Consider the following 14144-nt stretch of genomic DNA (forward strand, 5'->3'; position numbering starts at 1 on the left):
CTTCCTGGATATGACTTTGACCACAATGCCGTGGTGGGCTTTGAAGCGGCTCGACCAGCCAATGCTTGCCGTGAAGCTGTCGTAGACAAGTATGAAAGCGAAGTCCATCGTTTTCTGTTGAAGGCAATAGAACCCCGTTCGTGCGCAGTTCGCAGCTCCTGGTGGACACTGCCCAGCCCGTGTCAGGCGATGCCACAGCCATCACAGAGTTCTTTTCACTCGCATTTTCAAGCGCGCCATGAACAGACGCCTTCTTTTTGAAGATCGCCCCGCCGCGGTAGTCTAGTGGCTAAGGTACTCGGCTGCGGACCCGCACGTCGTGGGATCGAATCCCGGCTGCGGCGGCTGCATTTCCGATGGAGGCGGAAATGTCGTAGGCCCGTGTGCTCAGATTTGGGTGCACGTTAAAGAACCACAGGTGGTTGAAATTTTTGCGGAGCCCTCCACTACAGCGTCTCTCACAATCATATGGTGGTTTTGGTACGTTAAACCCCACATATCAAATCAAATCAATTCTTTTTAAAGATCATACACCACAGAGAGCAGCACGCAATTCCGAGCTTGTTGGAAATCTTTTCCTTGGTCTGTTATAAATGCGAAGCATTTCTATGCGTACTGCATGTACCTTTGGCATCTATCTATCTATCTATCTATCTATCTATCTATCTATCTATCTATCTATCTATCTATCTATCTATCTATCTATCTATCTATCTATCTATCTATCTATCTATCTATCTATCTATCTATCTATCTATCTATCTATCTATCTATCTATCTATCTATCTATCTATCTATCTATCTATCTATCTATCTATCTATCTATCTATCTATCTATCTATCTATCTATCTATCTATCTATCTATCTATCTATCTATCTATCTATCTATCTATCTATCTATCTATCTATCTATCTATCTATCCATCCGATAACGTCTTGGTGCTCTCGTGATACCCCCTTAACTTGGCGTGAGCCAAAATTAGATTCGAAGGGTAAAATGATTGGACGAATACGATGTGCTATTAAGAAATGAATCAAGTCACAATTTTGTCGCGTATGTCGTCAAACGCTTCGTGGCAGACAGTGGCACATACCCGTGGGTGGGTATGTGTCACTGGTATGCGGGTATGCGCCATAGGTGATTGACACGTAGTATCTAACTAGGAACGGCGAGAAGTCACATGGGTAATTTTAACGTCTAAGCATTAAGAAACAAAAATTAGGCAGATCCCATGTACCTGGGAATCGATGTTATACGAAGCATGCGGAAGGAAGGTGACCGTGTTGCAACGTATTTTTTGAGCGACACGTCATGGACTGACACTAAATATATGTACAAATGTTGCACGCACAGCCATATGTTGTTGAGTCGTATAAGTTTACATAACAAACTGTTTGCACTTGCGCAACGATGTCAACTGGAACTTGCGTATTAGCAACACCAGAAGCTGAAATGAAGCGCTGATGTTCGCGAGGATGCTGCCCGTGGACACTGCTACATGAATAAACTTCAGCGCATGGCAACTAACCACAATTGATGTCGACCCGACATGACGGCTGTATCAAAGGAGTACATATGTAATGTTTATAAAATTGGGTAAAGAGCACTGAGACCACTATTGACATTTCACAAAGATGAGCGTCTATTTGAAAAAAAAAAGGAGATCAGCGTCTCTTTTCCTGGTCTTTAAACAAGGAAAAGAGACGTGATAAAAAAAAAAAAAACTTACGTTATAATCAATAGTGTGCAAGCCTAAGCGGCGCAGTTCAAGTATCCCCCGCAAGAAAAAAAAAACACACACACACATGAAGGTGATACCTGACCAGTAATCGTAGAGAAATACTAACCAAACAGTGCCACAACCAGTACTTATCAAGTATCGCTGCCGAGTTCAAGGTGAAGGATTTTTTCGCCGCTTCAGCGCCGCATTGGGATGAAGGTTAAATGCAAAATCGTTCAAGCTCTTCAATGTAGGAGAGCGTGAAAGCAGGGAACATGGTCATAATTATTTCGAAGTCTTCCACTATGTGTTTACACAACGTCGATCAGAATATGACTATATTGTTTTGTCTAAGCGGGTGTCATACGAAGGGCTCACGTGTTTGTGAGAACTGAAAAAAGGATGGCCGAGGGCAGTCAGAAGTTTGTAGCTTACCCTAACAAAGCGTTTTTAATTGCAATAGGCGACAAAAATCTCTGATATCATTTAGCGAATTAAAAAGCTTATAAACGTACTTATTAAGAAAAAAAAAAGAAAAACAGGACAAAGACAGGTATGTGTGAGCCAGGTCGCTAATGACAGGGCTGATGGTCGTTTGTTTGATCCGTGGGCTAGAATATCTAGTATTTTTAAGACTAGCAAGTAGTTACTTGAATTTATACACGAAGAAAACTTGCATGTGTATTTTTGATTAAAAATAATTATACTCAAGGGCACATTAAAAAAAAAGTAGCAATGACGCGAGATTGCTAGTTGCTGAATTTGTACGTAAACCTGTGCGAAAGAAACGAACAGGATATAGTGTAGGAAGAATAAGAGCTGAGTAAGCAAACACACAAACACACACACACACACACACACACACACACACACACACACACACACACACACACACACGCACGCACGCACGCACGCAAACACGCTAAAAATATTATATGCTAGGAACTATATGCAAGCCATGTCCTAACATTTACCAATCTCAACGTTTGCTATAGAGCCCCATTGCGGCACATCAAGAAAACTCAATTGCTCAGCATACGTTGCAGGGTGGGCAGGTCAAGTACTCAGAGCGTGTTGTCCTCAGAGCGTGGGCACGTGCATTAGTCTACAGTAAGCGGTTTTTCGGCTTGCACGCGCACAGCCTTGGCAGCAGACAAAACATAGTGGACGCTGATCACCCGTCTCGCCAGGCGCCCGTCAAGGGCGCACACAGGGTCGGCGACATGGCCATCGACTGCGCGTCGATTTCCTCTTTCCACTTGCACCCGTATTTGTTAATAGTCCATGCTAGCGTCATGTACGCCGATTCTTCAGATAAATAAATAAATAAATAAATAAATAAATAAATAAATAAATAAATAAATAAATAAATTTTGTTGGTACAGCATGGGCGTGGGAATCATTTTGCTATGACTTTCAGCAACTTTTAAACGAACACTGCTGAAGTCTTCCCGATATATAATCACTTGGTGAACGAAGAACGAAGAACGAAGAAAAAGGTTGATGGGACGAGCGTTGACTAACAACATTACGTGACAAGTTTTATGTTTACCATTTCTTATCATCTAAGCCATCAGCGCACGGTCCTTATGAACACTTCTCCACATAGATTTCGTCTTGTGAACGTTTTGTCACTGTAACAATCTAATTTTATACTTTTTATTACAACGTATGGCGAGTACGAAGCTGCTCACCATCGAAATCGCTGTTCATGTTTTTTGTTCTCTCTCTTTTTTATAAGCTATCCTCCTTCCCCATTCCACCAGCGTGGGCTTTTCTGGATAACCTCCCCGCCTTTTACATTCTTCTTTCCATCTTTATCTTCTACATGTTATGGCAGAGTATTCGCCTCACAAAAGCATGGGCAAAGACAAAGGCAGTGGGAATCGGGGTGAAGGCGACTTGATTAAGCCTGCATTATTCTAACAGGTTCAGTGGCCCCGCTTCCCTAGAGCGTCTCTCAATCATATCGTGGTTTTGGGGCGTTAAAGGCCAATAATAATATTTATTATTCTCTTTTCGCCAGCACTGAACAAGCCAGTTTGTTGCACTATTATGAAAAAAATAAAACGAGGAGCCATTCGATTCAGTTAGGTTGCGTGGCCAACGAAGCTTTCCATTTTGGTCGAAGTGCGTGGCGGGAACAGACACGAAGAAAAAAGCAATACAAACATGCGCTCACGAATAACTGGGCATAAAAGAACGAATAAGTGTGTTTTTGGACAAGTTCAGCACGCATTGTCGTAGCCTAAGGTTTACAGTTCAATTTCATGATAGTGTTTGGTTACTAATCTAACCAAACAGCCCTTGGCTGTTAGCGGCAAAGGGCCCAAAAACAGCTGGTTAATTATGCACCCAACCACTCGAAGATGAACAAAATGGAAATCGCTTTCAATGCTTTGCGAGCAGAGCTTGAAAAATCCTGCGCCCGCAAAATGATGCAAGACATCGAAGAGCAGGTGGAAAGGCTAAGTAAGAAACACTGCTATCCCAACCACTTGACGGACACAGTCTGTAGTAAACCGGGCCGTGTGGTAAAAGAAAAAGAAGTCATGTGACAGAAACCTAGTAAATAGTCCGAAGATATGGATCAGTTCACCGTTGTTCTGTATCTTCACGGCCTTTCCAATCATTATGAAAAAAAAAAATATTGGGAACAATTAGATAGCAAACGTTGTGTTTTCCTCGCCTTCTAAACTTTCTAACGTATGCAAATGGGTTAGTAAGAGGAAAGAAGGTGCAAGTGAGTCGCTGGAAAGTGAGTGCGTTATTCAGCATAGGAATGAGTATGCATCTTACGAAACCGGTGAGTGTACTAGGTGCCATTACCGCGAGGAAAATTGTATGTAAAGGAAAGCGCAAGGTGCATCAACAGGTGCATCAACATGCTTATCAATACTTATCAATTTTTGATGACATTTCCACTTTCCCGGCTCTCAAGAGCAGTTCTCAGTTCTTCCACTGATGCTCGGTTTCTAATATTGCCTACGTTTCTATTTCCCAAATCCAGCGAGGTATTCTCATCATGACATGGGCCTCCCCGAGCGCTATCCGGGTGCCCATCACTACGAGCCACCCTTCCAGACGGTGCCCACGGCCGTTCAAAGCGCTGCTGACCACTGGGCAGCGGCCGCCGCGGCCCACCAGAATGGCGTGGCAGCTGCCGCCGCGGCCGCAGCCGCAGCCAACGGCGGTGTGCCACCGCCGCACCACCATCACCACCCATCGTCATTTGGACCTTTGCACGGGCTTCGCGTCGACGGTCCTCTGGCCCACCTGAGCCCTGGTGCGTTGCAGCGATCGCACCTCGGCGCCGGCGGCGACAGCAAGCCTGTCATCCAAGCGGCCGTTTTAGCAGGTTATTCTGGTGTGTCCTTGGACTAACCCTCGCCGTTCTGCTTGCTTGTGGAAGCGATAAAGTCAGGCGATGTTTCTGCCTCACATCTTTTTCACTAGATGTGGTTAGATAATGCAATTTATTATTTCTAATTGTTCTGTATATTGAGCAAGAGAAACTCATCCATGTTGCAACTCTTGGACTAATACCTTAGGCTTACCTAAATTTTTTAGGGTAAATACTAACTGAAAAATCTATGCGCTCTATACTGATTGATTGATATGTGGGGTTTAACGTCCCAAAACCACCATATGATTATGAGAGACGCCGTAGTGGAGGGCTCCGGAAATTTCGACCACCTGGGGTTCTTTAACGTGAACCCAAATCTGAGCACACGGGCCTACAACATTTCCGCCTCCATCGGAAATGCAGCCGCCACAGCCGGGATTCGAAGCCGCGACCTGCGGGTCAGCAGCAGAGTACCTTAGCCACTAGACCACCACGGCAGGGCATATGTGCTCTATACTGTTGGTTAGATTAAATTTATACACTTTTCTGGCAAATAATATGTCTCTGGTAAATTATTGCTGCCATTGAAAATAACTAAGACATATATTATAAATATCATAGAATTCTTGCTGGCTAGTGATTTTTGAAACTACTTTTGCGGGGCAGTATCTCAAGAAAATTAGGCATACTTATTACTCTGTGGCCTCTGAACATTAAGGAGAAGCTATTTTTACCTTACGTCAACATTTTGTATTTTTTCACAAAGACAATAAGATAAAGTTTCACTCTATAATAACTTTAAATGACATTTTGCTAGAAACCTAACAAAGAATCTGCTTTGTGAAATCACATGTTATTGATAGTCATGGGCCCCTAAGCTAGTTGATTTGTTCAGAGAGATACAGTATATCTTCTTTGTGAACAAAGACTTGTACACCGAGCTAAAGCGTAAAGGTTTGCAGCAATCTCAATCTGTTGAAAATAATGTGCTTACATAGATCTTAGATTTAGTACAGCCCCTGTATGAATGACAATATTATGCTTTAATTAGGTATAATAATTGCTTGATAAATGACTTCTTATTGTTTTAGCTCAGGTATGTCTATTTTTGCATGGCCAGAGATCTATTTCGGCTGTCCCCTTTATATGTGCACATTGTGAAACAGTTTGTAGAGCGCTTATTACATTTTGTCACTCAGGCATGCACCCACCTTAGAGCTTCGCATTTCTTTTTACTGCAGTGTTTGAAGGCCCTTTGCTTTTGTGCATGGCTTTAGCTGTAAATGGAATGCTACATGGATGAACTTTGCTCTTGGGTCTGCTTTTTGAAGCATTTTTCACTTGGTATCTTCTTGCCTTCGAAATTTGTGCTTGTAAATTCTCCTTTTCGCTTCCCGCTTCCATAGCAAACAGAATGGTGTTGAAGTGACTCAGAATGATGCTGTGAATCTCAGGCTGATTGCAAAGATATTGCACTTGTACTGTTAGAAATTTTGTGCTAAAAACTTCGGCAAACATTTTTCATAAAGGCAAACTCGCGAATCATCAAATATCTGTGATTGGGCAACAATATAGCAACAGGCTGAGTCACTTCTACTGTCGTTCTAACTCACACCGTGTCATGACGTTTAATTACTGATCACCAAAATTGTTGTGCTTCACATGCATTAAAGTTTGAGGGCTACTTGAACAAATTTGAGTGTGCTAAAATATGCATTATTATCTTGTCAGCATCATATGATTAGGAAGACTGATAAGATATCGAAATTAGCGAATAATGTAAGATAGGCCGAGTTGATTATCTACGACCACACTGCTTCATCATACAAGAATCGTGAACCTCTTATATCTATGTTATATATATGGTGTCTCTGAACTTCAAATATTAGGTCAAAACTTTTAAAAGAGCTTGCACAATAGAGGCACTATGCACTAGTGTGCTTACGAATCATAAAGCTGCTTGTATGCACTTAATTATTCTATAACAACTCACCATAAACGAAATGCAAAATAAATAGCATTATGAGGGTTGTACTGATTCCATGAATATCTTCATCCATGCCGGTTTGCAGCTCATTTTGTTGTAATGTCCTTCATATGGCTACAGCATGGCAGCAACTTTGAGCGCTTCCAGTTGGCCCGTCACAGTGGTTTCAGTGCATGCGTCGGCCACATGTGAAAGCGGCTTGAACAGATACAATCTCTCCTCTCTTGCAAATACTGTATTATTTGCTTGTATTGATATAAAAATACACTGGCTCGACTTATTAAAAAAAAAAACATAGCCTTGATTTGCACGAAAGTCTCTTCATAAATGTAATGCAAAAAGATTCATTAAAGTATTAAAAATATAAGAGCTTAGATTTAATTATATGATAAAGATTTTGAGCGGGATGGCACTGGCTCATGATGTAAAGCAACCTAGACTTACTTTATCAGGGATATCCTAAATATGGTCTTTCTTAGATGATGCTATGCTGGCACATACTAGTAACATTGCAAGGTGGTCAGCTTTTTGCTATTTTGCATAGTAATGTGATCACACAGTCAAATAAATTTACTGATCTCCTTTTCTATATTTCTTATTGTATCACAGGAAGTGGACCAATCCAGCTTTGGCAGTTCCTACTTGAGCTCCTCACCGACAAGTCCTGCCAAGGGTTCATCAGCTGGACAGGTGATGGCTGGGAGTTCAAGCTGACTGACCCAGATGAAGTGGCCCGGCGTTGGGGTGTCAGAAAAAACAAGCCGAAAATGAACTATGAGAAGCTTAGCCGAGGTCTACGCTACTACTATGACAAGAACATCATTCACAAAACTGCTGGAAAGCGCTATGTGTACCGCTTTGTGTGTGACCTGCAGACGCTGTTGGGCTACACGCCTGAAGAACTGCATGCTATGGTCGAGCTGAAGCCAGAGAAGAAAGATGAAGACTGAGACGATCAGCTTTCATGCAGGATTTTGTTTCTTTAAGTGACTTTCACACAATCTGAGTTCATCATCAGAGGTGTTGGTGATGCAGGTTCTACAGCACGGACTCACTGGACGGATTCCTGCTCAACCAGTGTGGGAGTGTGTGTGTGTGTGTGTCTCCTGACGTATGCTATGAGATAAGAGACTCTTTATGAAAGCACAAACATTTTAATAAAGATAAAAAGTGTTTCAAGGAGCCTTTTCTTAGACGTAATGAAGCATAAGAATCGCTGGCAGTCTTCATACCCCGCCGCCTGCAATACCGAGGTTACCTTTGTCTCATATGGAGTTGAAGCCTTAACCTTGCTCAAGCAATTCATATTTCCATCAAATCTTCTTCCTGCCCAAGTGAGGCAGGCGGACGGCACTTCCCAGCTGTCGACTTCAGTAGTTCATGTATTTTTGTTTGTGTGTTGAAAGTTGAACGTATTGCTGATATGTTAATACATTTTCAAAGAAATTGTCTTAGCACTTCATATTTCAACATGCACCAAAGCGGTGTACTATGCAATCAATGTTGATGAGTGAAATGACAGTTGCTTTTTGCAGTTATATTGTGCCCAGAGACGAACGTATTCCCAATGTTCTGCAAAGTCAAATCTTTACAACATGTTCTATTCTTCAATTTTATATCTTTATTTGCTTAATGTGCTTCATGTAGTGTATGCACAATACTTCTGGCTATAGTTTTCTACCCAAATAACAAAATTATGTGAATACAAATGGCTTTGAATAATTTGCAGAGAGGTGTATCAACGGTGGGCTGCACTTCGAGAAGTTGAAGTTCTTTCTGGCATTAAGCTGTTTCTTTTATTTACCATGACAGTTTTCTAAAGTGAAAAAAAAAACTGTATCTAGCGACGTTGCTGATTCACTGTGGCAGCTGTAATTTCTGAAACCATAGTGCATACAATCAATTACGTTGTTTTGTTAATTTCAGCTAACAATTTCTTTATAAATAGTTAGCTGAAAATAGCCAATTTTTCAAAACAAATATTATCGTAGTCACTTATTTTAATGAGCCATCATTTTTATTGTCTCAGTGTTTCTCTGGTAAAAGTTACATCATGCACATGATTCTTTCATGTTGAAGCGCCTAAAAAAAGCTCATTATATTTGTCGTGAGCAAGAACTATTAGCTAAGATCAACATTGCCAAGTACCTTTTTCATCTTTTATCTTTGTTTTATTGTGTGTTAGTCACGAAACGTTATTATAGTCATAAACAGGATGTGCTTTTTTTCTTTTTTTTCTTGTTGAAACATACAAAGCAAGAAAGATACAGCAAAAAGCCAAAGTATTTCACTGTCTCATCTGTTTGCTCTTGGAAGTTGTCTGTTTTGTTGCACATGACATTAGCATTTTGTCATTAGTTTTTTTTTGTGCTTGTAACTCTGAATACCTGCCTGTTGGTGACAGCAGTTGCCGTTTGCGTTGTCATGCTGCACATCATTTTTCAACTTGCTTAGACTTGTAAATAAATACATGTATATTACAAGCATGAAATTTTACTTCATGAACGTATTTTATTAGTAACAGCTTGATACATTGTGCGGCATTTATGAGACATGAGGAATAATTATACATAAGATGACTTTAGGACAGAAGATATATAAGAATTGTGCATTTTTCTGTGTGCAGATGAACTGCCCAGAAAAATAGTGGATGTGCATTTGCTATTGCTATGGTTTTTGTTGTTCATGTGATGTGAATGACTCCCCCTTGATGTATCCAACAGCGAAAGACAAGCATCTACAGTGTTTCTTTTTCGCCTTATAAATGGTGTCCTCATACATAACACATGTTGAAACCAGTTTTTCTCCCTTGAAGTAATTTATACTTGATTAAACAATGTGGATGCTTCTCTTCAAAGGAAGTGTACAAAAAGTATTAGGAATGTGTGCCGCCAGTATTTTGTCATACGCGAACGTTGTAGAAGCCGTGCCTTAATTTGTTTGTCTTCCAAAGAAGATTTACATATATTTATACAAAGCAAAATTTTTATATGTTTGTGCGGCACGTTCCAAGTTGGAAGTGCAATGCATGAACGGGCATGTTTCCCTTTTCTACTTCATGCCTTTTTTTCTTTAATGTTCTCGCATCTTTTACGTGTCACCCATTTAACGCTGTGCGCCAGCCTTTGTAAATTATTTCCAGAGGTCTCTATGCTTTTGTCTCGGCATGAAGAGATGATCTTTATTACTATATCTTTCTTCACTCTTCCTTTGTTCTTGTCATTTTTTCTTTTTTGTTCAAAAAAACGTCTGAAGTGCAAGATCTCAATAAAGAAGAAAGCATTACAAACTGCCCCACTTGAAGGATCACTCCGATGGGGACATAGTGACATCTTGTGATCTGCTATCTTCACATATATTTTTTGCAGACTTGTTTGTAATGTGATTCATTGTTCTCTTGTTTGCTTTATTTCGAATGCAATGTGCGACTTCTGTGGTCTACAGGAAATAAAATGCACAGACGATTTTGAAATTTTCTTTCATTTTTTCTAGCCCAGATACTGAGCAGTGGGAAGGGGCTGGTGTCCTGAAATGGCATATGCACGTTTTTTCTTCAAAATAATTAATAGAAGTCATATGTTAAAAGCAAGGAAATATGTGAGATTTACCTGCATGTGAAAAGGAAATCGCTCATATTTCGTATTCATTCGCTGTCCCCGTCAAAAGTGGTGCTGTCGAAAACATGACAACTACCAGTTTAAGGCCACTTGCAGTCCTCGTCGATCTGCGCAAAGCTCTTGATATTATAATCAATTCTGTAATAAATATGATGAATGAGCAAAGGGTCTCGTGGATCAAGTCGTGGGGAACACATTTGGTACTGCACTCTCCAGGTGAAAGGTTTCCCCAATCTGAACAACCGGAAAATGATTGCTAAGGCACCTAGATAAAACAGCATGCAGTTGGCCTAATGTCAAAATATTTTGATATATATTGTTCATTGGCGTGGCCAAAATTTGTTTATGCCCCATTCAATGCCCTATGCACTATTCCAGGCAAGGGCATGTAGCTCTCCCACACACACACAATTTGTATTTCTCGAAATAAAACACTGGATACACTCCTGATGCATACTCATACACCTATTTGGGACTGCCGTTCTTCTGATAAATATTGGCTTCGATTTATTATGAACAGTTGGACGTGATAGTCCTATTGTTCTTGCTAGCCTTGGGTACAATGAACCAAGGTTCCCTCGCTGTAACTCTGATAGAACACTAAAAAGGACTATTGCATTAATTTATGCGCTAATATAAAAGAGTAATACAGTCAAGAGTCCGACGGAATCCCATCGTGTCGGGGGCAAACATAGTGCAAAATAACAAAAACGCCGACCAAGGCGAAATACACAAAAGTTAAAACGATGTTTGGGCTCCCCACACGGGAGCCTTGTTCACAGAACTATGAACAAGGCTCCCGTGTGGGGAACCGAAACGTCTTTTTAACTTTTGTGTATTTTACCTTGGTCGGCGTTTTTGTTATTTTGCAAAAGAGTAATACATAACCTGGTTGGTCTATTAACGGTAAGGTCGCTGGAGCTATTTGTAAGTGCGCGTTCTCTCCCAATTTTACGAGAATCGACAAATATGTGTTCTTTCAAACATTTCGTTGACAATGTTTTCTTGATTATGAGATGTTTTACTAAAAATGTGTTAGACGATGGACACACAGAAGTTGCCGCGGCCTTAGTTAGTCGCAAGTAGAAAAAAGTCTCAGTTTCATCGCAAGGGCGAAGCAATGAATGCAATAGCAAGCAATTAGAACGCCACATGAAAACAAAAAGCAGCTCAATATTTGCAGTGCGCCCCTGAAGCACGAAGAAGCATGCACAGGAATACTACACAGGACAAGCGAGAACTAACTGTCAGAGCTGTTACAAGTGTCGACAATGCAGAAACCGGCGCTCTCTCTCTCTCTCTCTCTCTCTCTCTCTCTCTCTCACACACACACACGCACACACCTCGGCTGGATTTTGCCGCTGGCGTCGCAGTCTCTAACCAATTGATTTGTGGGGTTTAACGTCCCAAAACCACCATATGATTATGAGAGAAGCCGTAGTGGAGGGCTCCGGAAATTTTGACCACCTGGGGTTCTTTAACGTGCACCCAAATCTGAGCACACAGGCCTACAATATTTCCGCCTCCATCGGAAATGCAGCCGCCGCAACCGGGATTCAATCCCGCGACCTGCGGGTCAGCAGCCGAGTACCTTAGCCACTAGACCACCGCGGCGGGGCGCAGTCTCTAACCAAACACAAGCACAAACATACATTTAAATAATTCAAACCCCCCCCCCCCCCCCCTGCTAAGTATGCAAAAAAAAAAAAAGAACTCTTTCCTTCCTCCATGAAAGAACTACATAATGCTGGAAACTCCGGCTTCTTTAGAAACCATAAACTACAAACTGGGAATAGCTCTCCTGGTTGTCATGTGCATTATTACTACAAAGAACTGAAAAAACGAAATTTCGAACGTAAGTTTGTTTTTGTCTTCATTATAATACCTTGTTATAATCATAATACGACGTTAATTACTGACCCTTTTATTTCATTCGTTGCGTATTATGGAGTACCCCGCACTTTATTAAAACACTCAAAGGAACAATGAAACCTACAAATCTTCAATAACCTAATAACTGACGCAAGAAGTGTGCTGCCATCTATTGACGTTTTTATATGACTTTTGGTTGTTGTTTAGAAGTTTCTCCGGTAGGTGGCAGAACATTTCCTCCGCGATGCAGGTAGAATATTAATATACTGGACTCGGAATTAATGACATTTGAAGAGCGCGACCAATCTATGAATAAGAAATATTGAGGAAAAGCCTTCCATGAGATTAAGAAAAGTATTTGCACTCATAATGATGTTCATGGTCTGCCTTTATTGGGCACTCTAAAAAAAATAAAAGAGCGAGTAAAAAGGGTGTCTTTTTGTCCCACAACAATAATCGTCATCTATATTGCGTTCCATCCTTGCGCTATCGCCCCACGCCCGGTACATTCCGGTCACGATCGACATGCCCATTATCAGGGTTACATTACATTCTCGATAGGAAAGTGGCCAGCGCCGAGTTTTCAGGAAAGGAAGCGCATGCAAGTCTGATGACTATTATTGTTGTGGGACAAAAAGACACCCTTTTTACTCGATATTTTTTTTAGAGTGGGGGAGGGGGAGGGGGCGAAGGTCAATCGCTGCGTTGATGCTGATTATCTAGCACGCTGATGGTGGTACTAAACTTGTTGGAATCTTATTTTCGTATAAGTCAACGCCATCGCATGTAAGTCAAACTCACGTCGACAAGGTCCTTCGAAACACTAGGGTGCGAAAGCCACGAGACGCAACGCGGTCTTGCATATGCTTGCACATCCTTGCATATGCTTCGAATTTCGTCACAAAGCACTTCACAAAGGAAACTTCCATAAAGGCACTAGTGACATTTGAAATTGTTCCATAAACGCGGCACGTATTACCAAGCGGAGAACTTACCAAGCGGAGGACTGTGAAAAAAAAAAAAAAAAGTGTCATGGCGCTGACGCAACATAACGGGAAAGAGATGGAGAAAACAACACATGTGCTGGATATAGACGTCCGTGCGCTTGTCCCTGTTAAGACTGCGTAGAAGCTGCCGTGTTACTCAACTCCACTAATAGTGACGCGATGACTGCATCGTGTTGCCCTTACTAGAGGACCCTAGGGGGAAAAGAAAAGAACATGTCATGGTCCTTAATGTTATTTAGAAAGCTTAGTGGCACCAACACCACCTTTAGAAGCGCAGATTTGTGTTCCGCACGGTGGTGTATCAATAAGGAATCTTGCATCTTAAGATACGTGATACGTTATTTCATGTATTATATATATATATATATATATATATATATATATATATATATATATATATATATATATACACACACATATATATATATATATATATATATATATATATATATATATATATATATATATATATATATATATATATATATATATATATATATATGGGAAACAAGTGTATACTTAAGGGCTCGTTTTTCGTGTTTTTACACAATAATAATGAGATCTAACAGGCAATAATGCCAAGGAAGGTATAG

At 40.9% G+C, this 14144-nt stretch overlaps 1 protein-coding gene across 3 annotated transcripts; it reads left to right on the forward strand.

Annotated features, from left to right (window-relative positions):
* Positions 1–4547: 4547 nt before the first annotated feature.
* LOC142814203 (protein C-ets-2-like) lies at positions 4548–10527 on the forward strand. 3 transcript variants are annotated; one of them, XM_075892382.1, is made up of 2 exons: positions 4548–5008; positions 7665–10527. In XM_075892382.1, exons 1-2 carry the CDS (start codon positions 4753–4755, stop codon positions 8003–8005), a joined length of 597 nt encoding a protein of 198 aa, XP_075748497.1. In that variant the 5' UTR covers positions 4548–4752; the 3' UTR covers positions 8006–10527. The 3 variants fall into 3 exon arrangements, with proteins under 3 accessions (XP_075748497.1, XP_075748495.1, XP_075748496.1); XM_075892380.1 differs by having other exon boundaries at positions 4557–5089; XM_075892381.1 differs by having other exon boundaries at positions 4562–5080.
* The last annotated feature ends 3617 nt before the right edge of the window (positions 10528–14144 follow it).

The sequence above is a fragment of the Rhipicephalus microplus genome, chromosome 4, assembly GCF_043290135.1.
Source record: "Rhipicephalus microplus isolate Deutch F79 chromosome 4, USDA_Rmic, whole genome shotgun sequence".
Classification (NCBI taxonomy): Eukaryota; Metazoa; Arthropoda; class Arachnida; order Ixodida; family Ixodidae; genus Rhipicephalus; species Rhipicephalus microplus.

Coding starts and splice junctions, on each gene's coding strand:
- LOC142814203 (XM_075892380.1), top strand. CDS start 4,753: ATGGGCCTCCCCGAGCGCTATCCGGGTGCCCATCACTACGAGCCACCC. Junction 5,090..7,664: donor CGTTTTAGCAGGTTATTCTG/GTGTGTCCTTGG, acceptor ATTGTATCACAG/GAAGTGGACCAATCCAGCTT.